The sequence below is a fragment of the Crotalus tigris genome, unplaced genomic scaffold (assembly GCF_016545835.1).
Source record: "Crotalus tigris isolate CLP2741 ecotype Arizona unplaced genomic scaffold, ASM1654583v1 scf7180000017739.2905288, whole genome shotgun sequence".
Classification (NCBI taxonomy): Eukaryota; Metazoa; Chordata; class Lepidosauria; order Squamata; family Viperidae; genus Crotalus; species Crotalus tigris.
In genome coordinates, this window is record NW_024096605.1 from 2021257 (window position 1) to 2042397 (window position 21141).

At 37.5% G+C, this 21141-nt stretch overlaps 1 protein-coding gene across 4 annotated transcripts in view; it reads right to left on the reverse strand.

Moving 5' to 3' along the window:
- Nucleotides 1–21141, reverse strand: part of DPYD (dihydropyrimidine dehydrogenase) — a 567113-nt gene that overhangs the window by 109146 nt on the left and 436826 nt on the right. For all 4 annotated transcript variants that reach the window (XM_039339800.1, XM_039339803.1, XM_039339804.1 and 1 more), the window contains one exon: nt 21011–21130. In XM_039339800.1, coding sequence (XP_039195734.1) covers nt 21011–21130 — 120 coding nt within the window. The remainder of the gene's footprint in view (nt 1–21010; nt 21131–21141) is intronic.

Consider the following 21141-nt stretch of genomic DNA (forward strand, 5'->3'; position numbering starts at 1 on the left):
ATGTTCGCTCTATAATAATGTTCTCAAACACTCAGATGCATTTCATGGGAAAATCCATTGCGAAATGCTTCCCTAATCAGAGGCATCAATTCCCACGACACCAATGCCATTAAATGAGCACACTATTACAGTGTGCATGAAAGGGTCAAAAGGAAAATAAATAAATAAAATACAATTAAAATTGGAAGAGCTGTCTCCAGAGCAACAGGAAATCACAGAAAATTGTGAAATAGTCATAGGCTTCTGTCAACTATTCTTTAATGAATTAGGCTCCTACACTTTGGCGTCCTTAAGAAATCAAATCTTCTATATAATAGAATGCAACATAACTCCAGTATAGTATTAATTGCTCTGATTTCTAATCCATTTCTGAGCCTTGCTGATTAGAACCTTTCAATCCTTTATATCTGAAAGAATTATGAAAACAATTGAGACGCACTCATATCTATGGTAGAGGCTCTCTTTCATAACTTGCCAAAACCAAAGGATGAAGGAAAAATTTCTTACTAGGAATTCTATGTAGTCTTTTCTGTGAGAATCTACCAAAACATCAATATCTTTTTTTGTTCAGGCAGTTCTCTGGCCTACTAAACCATTACTTAACATATGTTCTCCAGATACATTGAAACCAAAATCCTCAAATTCTTCTATATCTATAGCTTTTGCAGCAACTGGCCTTGACATATTACTCGTTTCAATTTTTCTTTGTTTAGTTTTGCAAAAAATGATTTATGTTGTTATTGTTTTTTCTGTGGCCCACAATCCAGTTATTCTACTGATTGCATTTCCCCAAATTTTGCAATTAAATTTTCAACCTAAAACTCTTTCCCAAATAGATACAAAAACCCATATTTTATAATAATGTGTAAAATACATTTAACTTCAAAAGTGCATAGTCATGTATGGCTTAGTACAATAGTTGAATATAATGCGTATAATGCCTCAACAGATCAAAGCAATAGAACATGAACAGAAGTAAAAGATGGTTACAGGTTTAAAAATAATTTGAACTGTTCCTGAAAGTAGCCAGCATAACTAAAACCTGCACAATGCACTTTCTTTCCTTTTTTAAAAAGCTATTCTTCAAGGACTCACTTTAGGAGCTGGTGATTTATGCATACTCCAAAAGCCTGGAACAAAACACTTTGACTGTTAGGCTTGAAAGCAAAGCTGGACATTTCTGCCTGATACTTGGGAGATACAAGTCAACACACAGATAAATTTTGTGAGGACTCTTATTCCAGTCATGCCTTCCTTTCCTAATTTCCCTTTTCACTGTTTTGTCTTCTTCACCTTTTCCTTGGGGAACAGCGTGATTGATAGCCTAATCCAATGACTGTATTACAGCTGCCTCAAGTTGGATTCTTTTCCTTATCATTAGCAGTTAGCCTATGGTTAAATTCACAGCACATTGCTTGGTACAACCCCTGAGATTTAAGGTTCTGGCCTTTTAGAAAATATTTAACATAAAATTGAAATCTTGGCATACTCAGAACTCAGTTCTCTGTAAAAATTCTTTAATTAATCCAATGTATGGTACCATTGTTCCATATAATACTGTACAACAGTGAGCTACATCCAAAGACTCAAAAAGAAGGGCTATCACTAAGGCATAGCCTGGCAATATCTGCATCCCAAGGTCTGCTTTTCTCCATTTTTGAAAACAATATATGAATTTAAATATTTAAATTAATTTATAAGAAATGTGCAGAAGAGAAAAATACTCTAATGAAAAAAAAATAGTTCTATTGGAAACAATGGCATTCGTGAAGCCAATCGAAGAGTAAACACACACATTAAGCAAACACAATTAATTTGAGCCCTGCATGCTTAAAAATATGATGTGGAAGAATTCCTTTGGAAGATATATGAGCATAGTATTTCACTGCTATTCATTAAAGTAGCTGTCCCCCCCCCCCACAGGCTTTTATATAAAGTTGAAAAAAAGATGCAGCTGTTTGACAAAGTCAACTTGTTAAAGTTTAATATGCCTCTTAAAGCAGCTGGAACTTTTTCTCTCCCTCTCCATGCTGGCATGACAGCCTGAAAAAAAAACAGAGGCTGCTTTAATGAATGGCAAGCTTTGAAGCCCTTCTCTCAAATTGTCTTCACACAGATAATAGTATCCTGGATCAAGGATTAGCCTGGTGTGTATGACAGAAGCTTGCCAGATAAAAAGACAGCATTATATGGGCTCATCTGCTGCCAGCTGGAAATTCTGTGCAGGTGGGTTGCACACCTACTAGTTGGACAAGTAAAATTAACATTTTCCTAGGTTGGGATCAGCTCCTAACAATTTCATGGAAACATAATTGTAGTGTTTTTGGCAGTGCATTGGTACCACTTAATTTCCCACTATATTTAAAAATCTACCTAAGTGTTATTGAGAAAGATCACATATTGACCATATATTGGTAGTAGGGGAAGGTAATTTATAAATTTGGATTTTGATGTGACTAGTGGAATCCCTGACTTAGACTATTTTGAAAATATCAAGGTATTTTTAGTCTTGAAATACTTCAATATTCTTGTTGCAACTGCCTTGAGAGGAGATGATCAGGATTTCATGACCTCTGCAAGTTTCACCCATTACATTTAAAAAACAACCATGAAGTAGATCATATCTTCCATTCATTTTATCATGTAAGGATGGGATACTTAAGGTAATTTGAGAAGTAGCACACTTCTCATGGCCAAAATCCCTCTTGGTGAAGGTTAGGCTAACATAACTATCCCTATTCTAGAAGATATGGTCCTGCCCCTGGACGCTGATGAATCTAGTTGAATTCCAAGCAATTCTGTGGAATATTACCTTAAGCCTGGCCAGATATCCTACCAAAGGCATAAGTGATGTGGGATAACAAAGTTTTCCAGAAGTTTGATATGGTAGTTCTAAGATTGTACACCTGTGATGGTTTTCACTTTTTATTTCTTCGAGTGTGATCAGCATGTAGCACTGAGAAAATTCAGCTTAACCCTTTTAAGAATTGTTCTGGAGAAGATAGTCCCACATGGTACCACTTAATTTCCCACTGTATTTATAATTTTATCTAAATATTATTGCGAAAGATCACATATTGAGCATATATTATTAGTAGGAAAGATAATTTACACATCGAGATTTTGTTGTGGCTAGGATGCTATTGGAAGCAGTAGTTCTGCTTTGCTACATGCTCAGGATTAGATATCTCAAGAGACTTTTGCACTTATCTGAGGAACAGATGTGGGAATCACTCTGAATCCATATAAGAATTGGCGGTAATTCCAGAGCCTGGATTTCAGAATTCAGGGATGGAGTTACATTTTCATAAGGGACAAGCATGCAGCTGGAAGTTGCTCTGGATGCAGTATTGATACTGGATAGCCTCATTATCAATAGCATATGATCTGGTAAAATTTAATGTTGGTTTATTCCACACAACAGCCTTTGAGAACAGCTTGAAAACTGCAACTGGACCAAGATCTGACAGCAAAGATAGCAAATCTTCCAGTAGATGCCAAATACTCTTTATGGAAATAACTGCACTAGATATGCATTCAAAACTCAGTTCAGTGCGCTTATGATTTAGAAAGCATGGTTTTAGCACATATTACTTGAGGGATCATCTGTACACCAGTGTCTATCTTGTTCTCTTAGTTTTTCAGTAATGCCTTTTTTTTGTAGCTCTTTAAGAGATATATTTAATTTCAACTTCTAATTCTGCCTTTTCTGTGGCGGACCTAAATTATGGAACTAAGCCTGGCTCCCTCCTTGATCCAGTTTGAGGGTAGGCTTAAAATATTTCTTTTTATTCAGGTCATTTAAAGGGTTTTAAAAAATAATTTTAGCTTGGTTTTAACAATTATTATTAATGCATATAAATGTGAGTTGCCTGGAGCCAGTAATGGGAGTTTGCAGCATATAATTTTTTAAAATAAAATAAAATATCGATAGAAATACAAAAGATTCAGAAAGAAGCTAGCTATTCTTATGATGAAGCTAATATATTGTAGTGAGCATGAGGCAGAATATGTTCTTCTTAACTCAAGCAAGGAATTTATTGGTGGTATTAACCTCAGCTCTCCTTCTGCAAAATGGTAGTTAAGACTACCAGCACACCTTACAAGAATATTGTAAAAAAAACCCACAAAACTCTGCAATTACTTGTGCTATATATGAACATCAGAACTGTACCAATGAGTAAATCTCAGCAACACTTTTATGCAAGGTCCCAAATCACATTCTAATGCTCTTCATTGTTAAAATGAAATCTTGATGGAAAACAAGAGAAGTACAGAAAAGGCTCCCTAAACCATGATAGGTGAACAAACTAAATGAATTAAAAGAACTGAATTAAATGAATTTAAAGACTGTTAATGCACATACGTTGTCAAAGTCTGCCTGAATCACAGGAAAGGGAGACACTGTGGTGTTGATTACAACACCTAGCCCCATGCATGTTATAAAAAATTATTTAAGGACTTATTTTATTTTTTTTAAAAAACCCAAGAATGGAAGGATTGGATCTGCAAACCTTTGCCCTAGTTCTCATTCAGTCGATGAGCTGCAAGCTTCTATGAAAATAGCAGCCGAGTCCCCGATGAAAAATTATGCATCTCATAAACTGCTATTCTGCTGAAATGTCAAGCTATGGCAGGGCTGTACCTCAAACTCCACCACTTGGCATTTTCCTTCTGTCTGCTTTGTTGCCATGAAGCAAACACGAACAGTGGGGATTAGTGTAGGGCAGGTAACAGGCAAGCTCACTGTCAAAAATCTATTATTAAGGCTCTGGTCTTTTTCTGCTCAGATCAGCGCTGAGCTGGGTGGGGGTGGAATAGAAGAAATGAGCCAGCAGGCAGGACTACAGTAAGAGAATAAAGCAAATTTTTTGTAAGTCTGTGTACATAATACATGTAAATGAGCCACTCTAATGAGGGAGCTCCACTTAAGAGAAATAATAGCCCCAAATTAAAATCATATCAGATTTGTGTTGCAGCCCTGCTCTCTGAGTAGGCTTTTTGTGGCCTTGCTCTGTAAAATAGGCTTTTCATGTGGTCTCTTCTATTCTCTCTGATTTTCTCTCCAGGTGCAATTTACCTCCCACTAAAATAAATTGTATGAGCCCCATTGATTTTAACAGAGCTGAATTGTACACTCTGCTCTTACACGCATGCATATCACATACATTTCCTGTCTCACAATAGCTAAATTTCGATTCATGTCTAATGACTACAGCTGACATCACATAATCAATAAACAACTTGTGAGTTGGAAAATGTAAGCTCCTTCTCCTCCTCCTCCTCCTTTCCCTTGCATCCCACAAAGTCTTCACCAAGTGCAGTTATCAGAGGATCAAAACAGCTGTGACTTATCAAATCCATTCAATCAATTTCTGGGAAGTTGACATGTATGTTATCTATTAATAAAAACACTGTGAAGGTGTGTGCAGAGAAGGTCTGTTTAGGTACAATATATCTAAAGGTGGGTGCGTGTATGTATATGTAGCAAATCACTTTTATGATATATTTATCAATATATTTTCCTGGAGACAATTTGATTATATTATTTGAAAAAGAATTAAAGCAAAATATGGCGTGTGTTTTTAAATGATTCTTTTTCCATATGAAACCATAACAGGGATATTTCAGCTGCCATCTTTTATTTGCGATGATGGACAAAACAATTGTGTTTTATATATCTTCTGTCACACCATTTAAACATGGAAATTGCTACTGAATTAGACACTTAATTTCTTTCCCTTTCAGCTTTACTTTATCTAAATAATTGCTTCTAAAACAAGGCTAGAAACTGGACAGAATTAAGTATTGTTTAAATTATACTGATTCCAATGTAAGGAAACTAATTGAAATTAGTGGTACTTAAATTTATTTAACTTGGGCTGAATTATAGGCTCTTTTCACAGATACAAAGGGAAATGTATTGGAATTAGATGCATTGGGAAAGTGTGGCTAATCCTATTCAGTCTCAGTCTTAATCTGCACATCCACAGGGGCCTCCTATTTATCTAAAACTCTGGACACCGTGTTACTAGTTCTCTTAAGGAAAGGATACGATAAGTGGTTGAGGGAGAAGACGGAAGCAAAGGTAAGAGGCAAAGGCAAGAATATTAGCTGGTGTCCCTTGGTGGTGTTTTAAATATACTGGGGGATTGGGTAAGTAGGCTAAGCAGTGACAGCATCACATTATTTGTTCCATATGACTATGCAGTTTTGTTCTTTGTCTTTTTCTATAAAACTTGCTTACAGTATTTGGGTTTTTTTAATATTTTTTGCTTAGTATATAATCACAAAGTTTCTGAATGATTTTTCTAGATTCTCTTGAAACTATTCGTATTAAAAAAATATAACTTCTTATTGAATATAAGGAATGCCACACCCCTCCCCGCATTTACTTGCCTTTTGCCATCTGTATATGACATATCTCAATTGCCCGAAAATAATTTGAAAAATCTGTTTGTTGGTTTTTTTGGCTTATCAACTTTGCTACTTGTCCTATATGGTTAGAATTGCTCCAGTAATTAGTTTTCCCACTCATAAGAAGGGATATCATAATTCACTGCTTGCTAGAAACTTCTTCAGCTTTTTATTTTTTATTAAAAAACTTTAAAAAAATTTACAATAAAAAACCCCTTCCCCAATCCCTCCCAACCCACCCCAAACCCTCCCCCGTTCTTCCCAGAGCTGAATACAGCCTTAACTAAATCTTACAAGAAAAAAAAAATTAAACCCAAATAAACCTTAAGCAAATATAATTACATTCAATAAGCAGATTATAAAATGCTTTAACTCCATTATATATAAAGAACAAAAAGAGGGGGAAAAAAAGAGAAAATAAAAAATAAAAAAGTAAAAAATTAAAGAATAACAATTACACTTCTATATAATATCTTAAACTTATATAAATTATTCAAAAGCTAGATAATATTTTCTTATATCATACTTATATTGTATAAAATTTATCCATCTTTTCCACACCCAAAAATACTTCTCTTGCAATTGATCTTTCAAAAAAGCCAAAATTTTTGCCATTTCCGCTAAATAAGAAACTTTAAAAAACCATTCTTGCAAAGTAGGCAAAAATTCCTTCTTCCAATATTGCCCTATTAACAACCTAGCCGTAGTAATTAAATTTAACATTAAAAGAATCTCATGAATAAATAATATTTTCTTGTGCTAATTCATCCATAAATTTTAATTGCCAATTTTTACCATCCCACTTGAGTAATTGTGTATAAGAAATAATATCCATCTTAACTCCTCTCCTTATTCCTTCTATTGCATGCCATGGAATAGCCCATAATGGAATTCTTGAATCACTTTACTTCTTCCAAACCCGAAGTAAAGAAATTCTTAAGATATGAGATCTAAAGACCCTATCAACCTTTTTATTATAAATTAAATAGGCATGCCATCCAAAAAGTAAATCCCATCCTTCCAAAAGGAGTATATCTACATTTGTTAAGTTAACCCAATCACTAATTAATGTTAAAACCACAGCATTGTAATACAATTTCAAATTCGGTACCTTGAGTCCACCTCTCTCTCGTATATCTTGTAAAATTTTAAGTTTTACTCTTGGTTTTTTCCCTGCCCAGATAAATTTATTGATACCCTTCTGCCACTCATCTAAATTTGCTTCTTTCAGAAACTTCTTCAACTTTTATGAAAGGTTTAGAACAGAGGCCCCCAACCTTTTGGGCACCAGGGACTGACTCTGTGGAGAGAGATTATTCTGTGGACTGGACAGTGTGTGGTTTTGTGTTCTGCCTGCATCTCGCAGATGGGGCTTTGCTGTTTGTATGGACCGGTTGCTGGTATGGCCTGGCCCGGTACTGGTCCACAGACCAGGCGTTGGGGACCCCTGGTTTAGAAATACAATACAGTTTCAAGGACTGAAGTTTCTATAGATTTTTAAGAAACCTATTTCATGAAAACAACTAGTTTGGTTAAAAAAAATGTTTCGCACTGAATTTAAAACAAAATCTTTCAACTAATATGTTTCTCCAATGCCAGAAAGCAGAATCCAGAAATAGGACCCACAAACATCTACTTTAATGGAATCAAATCATGCTATTTGTGGAACATCTGTTTTAAATAAATTAAATTACACTGGGTTTTGAGCATTTCAGAAGCTCCAGGTTTATCTTCTGAACTTAATTCTCCAATCTGTGCACACAATAGTCCAAAGATTAAGTATGGAAAATATAGTCTTTTTTCCCCCCATTAACTTAAGCACCACATTATCCCCAAATAAGGAAATTTAGACTATATTCCAATTCTTGTTTATCTGGGAATAAATCTTACTTAATCCAGTGAGCCAATTTTATAGGATTATAGGGTTAATCAGATGAGTTTGTCAAGTCACCATATTAGCCAATTTGTAATGCACAATCTGGACTGAGAGGGTCAATATGTCATATAGTAACTTTTGATTTTCCCACTTGAGAAAGAAGAGTTGATTGAAATCTCCATTCTGTCACAAAGTTCATTAGGTTTACTCACTTCTTTTACCCAATCTTATTGATAAAGGTTGTGTGAAGACAAAATTGAGGTGGATTCACATAATATGCAAGATATATATGGAATTAATCCTTATTTTATGGTTGGTTTTTTTCCTGTTTGCAAATGTAAAATATTCCTCTTTGATGAAGAATATACTTGGCGCAGAACAATGCAGTAGGACTTCCTGGATCTATTCTAGTAACTAACACCAAACATGAGCTTTAACATGATAATTAGAAGCACCTTTAATCATCTTAGGCTAATGTACCAGCTGCAGTGCTAACCAGACAGGAGTGGGTTGTTCTTAGTTATACATTCTAAAATAAGCTGTTCTGTTATTTTGATGACCCATATAGTAATATTCAACTTCTTGTTTGCTTTACCTTTCTCTTATTCTTTTCTGTGAATGGGAATAATTGAGATTAGATGAAACAGAAGAAGAAACAATATAAGAAATTTGGCTGGATTGGGTCCACCATATCTGTCACCTCTCCTTGCCCTTCAAGAATGGTGAAATGGGTATAGAGCTGGCAGGAAACAATTACCAGCCATATTCATTCTGTTTCCCTAGAATCCATTTTGTAAGAGTCAAACTTACATTTGGATATTTATTTATAGATTGTGTGTTCTTTAACTATTTACCCCAGGGTGTCAAACTCACAATGTCACGTGATGTGCCGCAATGTATTTTTTTCCATTTGCTGGCAACGGGGTGGGCGTAGTTTCAGCATGACGCATCCGGCCCATGGGCCGGCAGTTTGACACCCCTGATTTCCATTTTTTTATAAATTAAAATAGCTTTCATCCACATAATTCCACTTACTGGGCACACTAATAAGATAATAAATAAGCATCCTCACATTTTGGGTGTGGTAAATTCTGACCATCTAGCATTGCTAATTATTTAGGGACTTGCAAAGCAAAACAAATAAGAAACATATGTAACTCTTAACGAACTGAATTCTTTTTTTTTTTAATGTTGCTAAAACACAAGAGCCAAACTGAAGCCCTAAAACTTGATTTCAGTTTTCAAATTTATTGTTGGAATCCTGGCCCAAAACTGCTTGTTCACTTTTCCTGTCTATCTGTTCAGTTCTCAGGTTATTAAGCTCCATCTTTGTCCTTGGCTCAGCAATCTTCAGAGATTGCTGCTGTACCTCTGACTTTTCAATTCAGTACTTGTGCCAAACCATAGGTAACAAAAATCATACTATGCAATTAATTTGGAACCACAACTTCCAATTTTGGTTCGCTAGCCAGGAGCAAACCACGATTTGTCATTGCGGGTATTATTCCAAACCACCGTTATTTCTGTTATTCATAATTTCATGTGTTATACAAATAGAATGCAAATCATATTATGAAGGATAAATCAAAATATCAGATATGCTATGATTGTATAGAAAAAAGATTTCCTTCTAGAAAATTCCACGAAAGAAATTTTATGTATTTGTTTGTGTAGGCAAACGTAAAACTTTAACCTTTTCTTCATGACAGAAACTAACACTTGTAGAAGCAGGTAAATGTACTTCAAGTGTTCCAAACTCTGAGGTTAAAAGTTACTTTTGACATTTTAAAAAGTTCCACTGAGGATGAGGGATAGGCACCAATAGATAAATAAAGTTTTTAAAATGTGGGGTTTCTGATCATGTTGGCCACAAAACAGTCAGAAGACCACTTAAGAAGCACTGTTAATTTTCTCTTCCCTAAAATATGTATTCCAAATCAGGCTTCTAATAACTGTAGAGAAAATAACTTATGTTATTGTTATTTGGAACGAACAGCAGATATGTAATGGAAGTTGTATTGTGAAAAAACTTCTTTGAACTATGATTCAGGAAGTTCTTGGCTGGAATTCCAATGGTATGAATGTGTTTCAGCTATAAAGCCATTCAACAATCATTCCACTGGCAAGATTTGGCTGTCAAGTTTTCACTCGGTAGTAATGCCTTAAAGCAATGGTGGCGAACCTATGGCACGGGTGACAGAGGCGGCACACGGAGCCCTCTCTGTGGACACACACACCATCTCCCCAGCCCAGCCCTGCCTCCTCCCACAGCCCCTTCCTCACCACCAGCCACCCTGCGCCCCTGGGTGCAGCCCACACAAAGCAGAGCAGCCAAGGACATGGTAGCTGGGCAGCAGGGACAAGACTCTGCCCTTGCGCCCCATCACGTGCAGATGATGCTGCGGGGCACAGGTGGAGGGTTTGGCCACCATGGCGCTGCTGAGCTGCCTGGGTGATCTGTGGTGGGTCATGGAGGTGGTGGGTGGCCCAGTGGGCATGGCAGAGGGGGGGTGGGGGTGGTTTTGGGGCACCTGGTCTCTAAAAAGTTCGCCATCACTGCCTTAAAGTATTATGCTCATTTAAGCTGCAGTGCTACTAAAAGGACTACCGTCAAAATATGTAAAGGTAGCAAAGGCTGGAAAACTGGGAAAATATTTTTTTTTATTTTGAGTTAGATAGGACAAAACAGTAGAATAGTCTACCAGAATATTCTGAGTTGGCGATTTCCTAGCAAGATAAAATTCAAAATATTTTCTATATCTTTCTTTTACAAAATCAAACTGTAAACAATTTGAATGTCCTGGACATAGGAGATTCTGAAAAGTTAGCACAAGTTCTTTGCTTGCTAATTTTTCTCTCTGGACTATGTAGAATTTCTTAGAAACAAACCGAAAAGATTTTAAACAACTCCATAACATGCAGTGGATACAAAGCTTTAGCCAGAGCTTTTTTTTTTTTTTTTTTGCAGCCTTTTTAACAGGCACAGTTTTCCTCAGGAAAGAACAACACATTTGCTGGATTGATGTGATTATTTCTACTAGGAGTAGCTGAAAAAAAATGTCCTTAAGCTAGTGCATGAATAACAGGACTAATAGCAGTAAAAACAATGTTCTATATTCACACTACTGCATTTGCTAGGCAGCAGTGTTCAACAAATCAACAAAAACTATCATCATTTTAGCATACACCCTAGAAGCTCAACATTGCAAAACACAAGTTCATACCCACGGTGCATACTGCCCACATGCTCAATTTCCAGAAACCCAGCTTTTACATTTATATTTTACAATCTGGTAACTTCGACAACATTAACAACACCTGCATAATGCACACAGTGTTTACAAACGCATACCTTTCCAGTTGCCTTAGGGCTACTTATGTGCAAAAGAAAGCAGAAAGCATAACACCATCTTCACATGAAGACCCATGAATTCTACTTTCTCGGTAGCAAAGAAGTATTAGTAGGGAAGTGGGTGGGAAGGAGGCAGCAACTGCATGGCAGACAGACTTTTTTATTTAAAAAAAATCAACCATCTTTTCAACAAGCCACACAGTATTTTTCTCTGCTTGAAGATGTAGCAGCATCCTGTCTAACCTGGTGAATCAGGAATAATGTCTTATCACCCAGCAACATTTATTCTAAACATGTATTTAGATAATAGCTGCTTTCTCCTAAACCTTCCTCCATAATAGATTATTTAGATCATACCATACCCAATAGGAAAAGAGATGGAACTAGCTGCTCTAACTGTCAAGGTGAGGTTTTACACTTTTTTTGTGGAAATAATAGATAAATAACTGAATCGCAGCTTTCAAAGCAGTGCATCAATTACAGCAGCCAGAACAGCTGGATATTTAAAATAATGCTGCTGAAAAACAGGATCAAACCTGTGTGTTTTGACTCAGGTTTGGAATAAAACCTATGGAGATTGAGTGTTTTGTTTTAAGACTGGAACATTTTTGCACAACTCCTCTGGAAAGCATTACACAAATGCTTAAATATTTTTATGACTACCCATGAGAACAAAGCAGTTCCTCTGAAATTAAGTGATGCAAGTAAGGAGTATGATTAACCTTTAAAATATGACTGTTCCTTAGTTAACCGTACCATAAATTTCCCCAAAGAGTGAAAAATATAAACCCTTGATTAATAGGCTATTAAAAACCAAAGCAGATATTAATTCAAGACATGCTTTTAAGATATCAGACAACCAAAATAGTTGAAAAACATGCCCACTAGTTGTGGAAAGGGTGGCTAGAGATTAATGAATCCTGACACACTGCCTAGTGAAGCTTTGTTAAGGTGAGATGAGTTCTTATTAATGATTTATGTTTTTTCAGTGTTCTTATAGAAGAATGTATAGAAGAACGTATAGGGTATGAACATAATTTTCATGTTTCATTATATATGTACATTTTTGACACTAAAAGAAATTGGTCTTTGGAAAAGTTGATTTAAAGTATAATTTTTATATTAGTTTTACACATCTTCTCAACGAAAGACAACTGCCTTTTATTTTTATAAATCCAACAGTAACGTAGTCTCCAAATTCTGTGATGGATTTTTCCCAAGTCAAAAGGATTGGTGTTCCTCTGCCTCCCCACCCCATAAGCAAACAATGTGGCTTTAATATCTTATTATTTATTGGATTAAATACACTGCTACCAAAGACTCTTTTGTAAAATGATAGATAATGGTTAAATATTCAAAAAAGTAAAAATTGGTGAATGCTAGTATTACTTTGTTTGAAATATTAACGCAGTATAAAATAGTGTTTGTACATCCAGCTGCATTTGTATTCAGGCTGTACAAAATATTGCTGGGTCCTCCTTTAACCAGTGGAAGGCATTATCTTTCAGTTCAGGATGGGATACTATCCACATGTTGATGATAAGTTTACTTCATTATTCTGGGATGAACCAAAATGATAGAGAATGAGACACGTTGAGAGTGAATCCCAGCAAGAAAAAGCCACACTTTGCAATAAATAATATTTGTTATTCCATCTTCTATACTGACTCCGCATGGGATCACAGGTTCCCTAAGGAGTGGGTCCAAAACCTGGGGGTCTTCCTGCATGCATGGTCCCTGCTTGATCATTTTCTTCTAGTTTTAACTGGTAGCTAGCTGCAGCTCTTTTTAAAATGGGAAGCCTGATTTAACTCTAATTTAAACTTCTTCCATATGCAGTATTTTGGAGCTGCTTTTAATTCAAAATGCAGTTATTGGAGCCGAATAACGTATTTTTTTTAAAGGTTCTACTTTGCTTGCCTATAAGATTTGCCAATAAGAGCAATCCAAAATGCTAATGCTTACACATACAAGCCTTACAGCAGTGTGCTTGGCTTCCAGCTATATTTGGCGCCAACTTCTTCAAGCAGAATTTGTTCATCCTATTTGCTGTTTTAGGAAGCGCTGCTATTGGTTTCAAGCCCACTTGAGATTAAATAGGTGGGAACATGGAGACAAGTCTCTGTTGAAGCTCCATTGTTGTGAATAAGCTTGTTATTTCCCAAGGTTGGAATAGCTCCTATCTTACAGTTTTTTAGAAAGGTAGTCAAAATACTTTTGTTTCCTCAGACTGGCATCCTCTTCCTGAGAACAATTAGATAAGGTTCCAAGGAATTTAGGAGGTTGGTCCGAGACCTTTTGGGATTGTGCGATGAATCCAGGTTAAATCCCAGTTCTGCTCTTCCCCCTGCCAGGCTGGGTGCTATGGGGAATATGATTTTTATTGATTATTGATTATTTTCATTGTATTTTCATGGGTGTAAACTACCCAGTGTCTTGGGAAGAGTTGGTATATAAACTGTTTTAACAACTGAAAACCCAAATAAATTATAAATGACTGTTAATTTTAACTACAAAGCAGTTTACCAAACAAACAAACAAAAGTGCCCTTCCAGAAAGACCAACATACTAAGTGGAAAAAACCAGAAATTTCAAGTCTCCAGGTCTTATACATTAGGAACTTAGATGTCAAAATTCAAAATGTCTCTGGGTGTATGTGTGTCTACTCCGGATTGATGCACTTTTAAAATAACCTTTCATTAAATGTTTTCCAAATAGTCAATACAGTCTCTATGTGTGGGCATCCATGCGTGTGAATGAAAATGTTCAGCCAACTTTTTCATGAGACAGTTTTGTTAATGTAGGTTACAAGAAGGAAGCATCCTGTTCATACTTGGTAGAATAGCACACAAAGTGACACCACAGAATAAGTGAAGACACAAGTTGCTGATGCAAAATGAAAATGAAGTTCGGTTTAGTTTAGACCAGGGCTAGGCAACCTTGGCTCTTTTATGACTCGTGGACTTCAACTCCCAGAATTCCTCAGCCAGCGTTGCTGGCTGAGAAATTCTGGGAGTTGAAGTCCACGAGTCATAAAAGAGCCAAGGTTGCCTAGCCCTGGTTTAGACAATGTTTAAGCATCATGGAATTGGATACCTTGCCCAGACTAAATACCTCTTAACGCTGACAGAGCTTGAAATATAAATCGTTTGGGTAAACAATGTAAGCTACCCTATCTATGCTTCCAAAAGGAAGCAAGTACATATGTCTCAGGAACAAGGATTTAGCTGATACTGATCCATGGTTTACATATTTTTATGCAAAATATCTGTATTACCTAAAATGGAAGAATAAAGTTGCTAGAATATAATTCCTATAGATCAGTTTGTTTATTCGATCTATACCCTTACTCAGGCAAACATTTAAAGAGGTTAACAAATTAGAAAAGAAAAAAATTTACATTAGAACCCATGCTAAGCATTAATTAGCAATTAAAACTGTGGCAAAGGAGATCTATTTTTACAGAGCTGAAAGTGCTGAAACAGGTAACTCTAGATGGATTGCATTTTTTAGAATGAGTGTTACCCCACACACTGAAACATATATATCCTTTGTTGTTTGGCAGATCTTGCTCTCAATGTACCAGCCTGGACAATTCATAATGTCCGTGTATCATATAATGAACTAAAAATAAACTTTATGTTAAATAATATGAATAAAGCTCTGATTTCTACCAAAGCTTTTAGAAATAAAATAATAATTCTACTGTGTATGCTCTGAGGAATGAGATCTATGATCCTATTATGAAATATGACTTTAAGTCATCATATAGGATGAGTAAACCTGAATAATATTTTAATTATTTACTGATATTACTTAACTATCATTTGATTCTGGAATACAGACTTTTCTATTAAAATCCTCCACTACTGTAATGCACACTACATTACTTTTACAAATCTATAATTTAGAATTAATCCTATTAGAATAATTTATTTCAGTAATACAAAAAATAGCATAGTAGAATGCAAACAGCAGGTTCCCCAACTCCCCAATTTATAGTTACAATTGCGTAATATACTAAGAACTGCAGTGAGACAGTGTGAGCTATAAATCCTTCTAAATGGAAATCTTCAAAAAAAAAAGGTGGTCATGTTCTCTTTGGTATTCTTAGGGAAAAATACGAGGCAAATTTAATTGCGGCTTATTTAAAAATCCATTCACATATACAACCAAGTGTGATGAAACCTGTGCAGTTCTGAAATGTCTTTGGCGACAGAATAATATTGAAGGAAGGGCTTGTGTGCATGGCACATCTGTCTTTTAAAAGTGTTTATTCTGAACGCATGAGCTTTTGCCATGTTTTGAAAGTCATATAGCAATACGTTAGTCCTCTATTAATCAGAAATACCTGGACAGATAACTTAGGTCAGCTTTTTCAGAAAACTGATCTGCTGATTCTGCAACAATGCCACTGAAGAGTCATTAGAAACACTGAGCGCCAGTTTGGTGCAATGGTTAAGGCCTCAGGCTACAAACCAGGAGACTGTGAGTACTACTCCAGCCTTAGGAACAAAGCCAGCTGGGGGCCTTGGGCCAGTCAATGCCTCTCAGCCCTGAGAAGCAGGCAATGGCAAAATACTTCTGAAATCTTGCCAAGAAAATTGCTGGGACTAATTCAGGCAATAGCTTGAAGGCAACAAACACTGACTTGAAGGCAATAAAAAAAGTTGTTTGTGTTATAGCTATGTAGTGTGAGTAGGCCATATCCTGAATAGCTGCTGATTTCATTTCTCTGTCTTAAGAGCACACAGTTCCCATTATGGGGGTTTGGATACTGCTATCTATTGAGGAAGCAGAGACTATTGAATAGATTGTATGGGGTATAAAAAGCAGTCAGTTTTTTTTTTTTTTTTTTACAAAATTAGCAAAGTGGCTGAACTAATAAAAAATTGGTACAGTTGTTCAGGGAGAAATTCTTAATTTTTTCCTACGAATGTGGACAATAGGTATTCAGGTAACCCGAGAGTCTGAAAAATTGATTATTTCTATTGGTAATAGCTTAAGAAAGAAATGGTGAAAATGAACAGACAGGATTTGTAAAAATGGATTTTACTGCTTGTGATATATTTGTGTTCCTGCCATGCATCTGCAGCAAGTTCAAGCTTGTGGTAGTCAAGACATGTCAAAGACAAGGCCCGGGGCCCGGATACGGCCCGCGAGGTGGTTTCATGTGGCCCACGAAGCCATCCTGGAAACAGTGAGGGAACGGCTCCCGCTGCCTTGGCCCTGGCCCAGGCCGCCCGGGAGCCAATGTACAATTTTGTGGTGGCCATCTATGCTGAAATGCATTCAGTCTTAGCTCCATAAGGCCATCCAGAAACAGTGAGGAACCAGCCCCTGACGCATTGGCCCCGCCCCCTGGGTGCATGCTGGGGAAGTGTCACCCTTTGTGACGAATGAAGAAATACACCATGTCTTGGCGCTTGCCCCGGTCCCACCCCGTTCTGCCAGAGATCCTCAGATCTGTCCCACTCCTGCCCAGACCCCCACAGGCACCCTTGACGCGAACAATGTAGAGCTGGCCATGCCCACCCAGTAGGCTACACCCACTCCATCCACGCCCACCCAGTAGGCTGCACCCACCCTGGCCACACCCACCAGGTCCCCAAAGGGCAACACAATGCTGATGCGGCCCTTAATGAAATTGAGTTTGACACCCCTGTGGTAGTCCTTAACAAAAAAGTCAAAACACAGAAGTAGGAAGTAGCCACGCTGCAGCTGAATGAGTACACCTCCCCGAAATCAAACAAAGGACAGGAATTGAAAGAGGAAAAACATTTCTATAGTAATACAATAAAACAAAGGAATAAGCCCAGTAGGCAAAGGTAATAACCATAAGCAAGTGTTATGAAATACAACCTGTACCTTTGAAACTAAATCAAATTCCCAAACTTTCAAAGAAGAGGCAGACTTTGAGAATATAGGTTGATTGTGTTCTGCAAGAAGACTGAGAGAGGAATCCTTATATTATGAGGCACTGCCCCAACATTCTGATTGGATTGATCTGATCATGAAACATATGTCTTTTTCAAGGAGGAAAGATGTGGCATTTATTGACCATGATCACTTCATGGTAACCACTCTGAGAAGAAACGGAATTGCAAAGAACACCACTACATGTTCTGAAGATTAAGGAAGCAAGTTCAGGATCTTGGGGATACAGGTGAACTCATCCATTCTTTCCTATGGAAAAGTAAGTAGGATTGCCAACAAATGATTGCCTAAGTAAATGGTGTCAGTGGGAGACATGAACAGGCCACAATTCTGCCAACCTATTTGTGTGTGGGTCTAACCATTACAGAATAAAGTGAAACAATTAACATGATTCAGAAACTGTTCTGTAGCTGCAGTCTAATATTGCACTGGCATTCTTCACCCATTGTCCAGAATTTTGCATTATAATGCTTGAGCAATAGTCCAGACCAGGGGTCTTCAAACTTGGTCCTTTTATGACTTGTGGACTTCAACTTCCAGAATTCTTCAGCCAGGCATGCCAGTTGAGGAATTCTGGGAGTTGAAGTCCACAAGTCATAAAAGGGCCAAGTTTGAAGACCCCTGGTCCGGACCATCAGCATTTTTTCCTTAAGATCCTTTACCAACCTCTGTTCAATTCGAGTTTTAGCTTTCCTGACATTTTCTTTCTTTCTTTCTTTTTTCTTTTTTGAAATTTGGAAGTTGGCAGAACTGTGGATGACACATTCAGTCTTGGAGAGATCATATTAAAAGTACTGCCAGTCCCTGGCAGGAAAAATTGAAAATTCCTACAGAAGTTCTTTTTGTGTGTATGTGCGGCTCTTCTAAGCAGGTGGTGTGGTGGCTCAGCGGTTAAGATGCCAAGCTTGTTGGCTAGAAAGCCGGCAGTCCAGATTTACCACATGATGTGGTGCGCTCCCATCCTTGCCCCAGCTCCTGCCAATCTAACAGTTCGAAAGCATGGAAATGCGAGTAGATAAATAGGTACCATTATAGTGGGAAGGTAACAGCACTCCATGTGGGCCACGTGACCGCAGAAATGGCTTTGGACAGTGCTGGCTCAATGGTCTTGAAATGAGAACTGCCCCCTATAGTCAGCAACAACTAGTGGAATAAAATTCCTTTACCTTTTTTTTTTTTAACTTTCTAAGTCTGGTCTCTATACGGAAGCAGGGAGAAAGGACAGAAGTTCCCTTAAACCACTCAATTATGTTTATATAACACAGTGGTTCTCAACCTGTGGGTCGGGACCCCATTTGGGGTCGAACGACCATTTCACGGGGGTCGCCAAACAAGGCTGTCCGACATTTTTTCCCCTTTTCTTTGGCCATGCCCCTGGCACCCAGTGATGTATAAGTGGTTGGGGGTCACCACAACATGGGGAACTGTATTATGGGGTCGCGGCATTAGAAAGGTTGAGAACCACTGATATAACATGAGTGACAGGTTTATCCGAAACAGCCAGGGGGTTGACAGTAACTTTGGAAACCCTTGGGACTTTCATCTCTCCCTGACATCCCAGCCCACTCTTTACAAAACGAATAGACCAACAATGCATGCCTCTCTGTGTGAAAGTGTTTTATCCCTTTCCTAACTGTGCATGTTTGTGAAATATTAGGAATGTTATTCATTCATTTAGTTTCCTAAATCTACCAATTTTCAGAGTTGAGTTGAGAGTTGTTTATTAGGTGATCTACCTCTCACTGAAACCAGTGGAGCTTTATGATGATTTGGCTAGATACTATAGCTTTGTTAATTTTATCCTCCCATTCACACATAATTTGTTAATAGTGTGAATGCTAAAGTCTTAAAACTACATTGCAAAAACGCCATTATTCTGAATTTTGGAGGAGAAATTTCCCTTACTTCTCACAGACTGGGACTTTTCAAATGGCAAGCATATATATCTCCCCTGTAAATACTGTAAATGAAATGAATTTTCAACCATGAAAATAAAGCTTTACTATGGAAATAGGGACAGGCATGGAAAAGGGTAAAGGGTTCAGGTGCCACTATAATCGGTACTATAAACATGCTTTAAATTTGTGGCACGGAGGACATACTTTTCATAATACAGCAATTTTATAGTTTTATTGGACGGCCAAGCGATAAAGGAATATTCAGAAATGGCAGTTTGAAATGAATGAAAGTGGGGAAAAAACCACATAGCACTAAATCACGTTACTTCTATAAAATACTACTGCAATAGTTCTTTTATTAATTTTTAATGCTCAGCACCCTTGGTGACCTCTTTTATTCTTTTGCTGTCAACATGGCAGCCTGGAAAAAAATTGAAATGGGATAATAAAATGCAGGAAGTACTTAAACCCCCGGAGTATGCAAGTGCATTCTCTCTGCCTTCCCTGTCACTCTTTCCGCATCTCTGCCAGACTCCCCCACCATACCTAACTCCCCACAGGGGTGGGAGAGGAACTGGTTTAAGTAACCCAGTGTCTGCCTTTATGTACTTTCAGTATTTATTTTAAATGCTCATTTTAAAAGAGAAAGTGTTTATCTGAATAATAGAACTGCTTGAAAGAAGGCTGTTTTCTTTTGTCTGTCTGGCTTCCACTACATATATTTGGCCTGATTCAGCTGCATTTTGCTCAAACAGCAAGGTACCATTATGCTATGAATATTTACCACTGTTTATATCTCCAAGGAGACTAATCTCCATACCACTACAGTCCAGAAGCTCGGGGCATTGTCTCTGCAGGCCCCAGTTCATGATGTCACAGCAGCCGAGGCCATGGGGGTCAAACAGATTAATCCATCAGTGAAAATAAAGCTCCGGGTTATTGTCCACCAACTTTCCCCCCTCCCCCACCAGAGGACTTAAAATAACGTTCCATGCTGGAATCCGGTCTATGGAGCAGTTTGGTGTATGTATCACAAAGGGAGAAAAATGGGAAAATATCAGATCAGTGAAGCTTGGGGGGTGCAGCAGAGTCGCTGTGTTTATGAAATGTGTTAAGAAGGCAGATTACAGTAGGGACTGCATATCCTATTAAAAATCCCAGCAAACTTCCCATTTGGGAATGTTTATTTTTGTCTTCTTCCAGTGCCCTTTGATTAGCCCCTGTCTAACATGCACCCTGACAACTGTGACAGAATGAAAAATCCCAGGAAAAATGTGGGTCATAAAAGAAAGGCGACTTCCTCCATTACTCAGGGGTGACCCTATCAGTAAAATTGGGTTGCGACATTTCGTCATTCAGGAAAGGGCAGCCCATGAGGGCTCACAGTCAATCTGTCATGATTATTAGCAAACTCTGACCAGCAACAAACCTAAAATACAATTGGCACAATAATGCAGTCATATTAATGGCACCTCTTGCTGGTTCCAGGCCTCAAAGAAAGAATTTTTAATAAGAAAGACCAATACCTACCTGATACTCCACCGTAGGTGGTCTTTTTGCTGTGCCCTACAGAAGGCCAAGGAATGCCATCCGCCTTCAGTCCCATCAACCCTGACACAGTATTGGTGGCTGTAACACCATCTGCCCCACCTACAATAAAT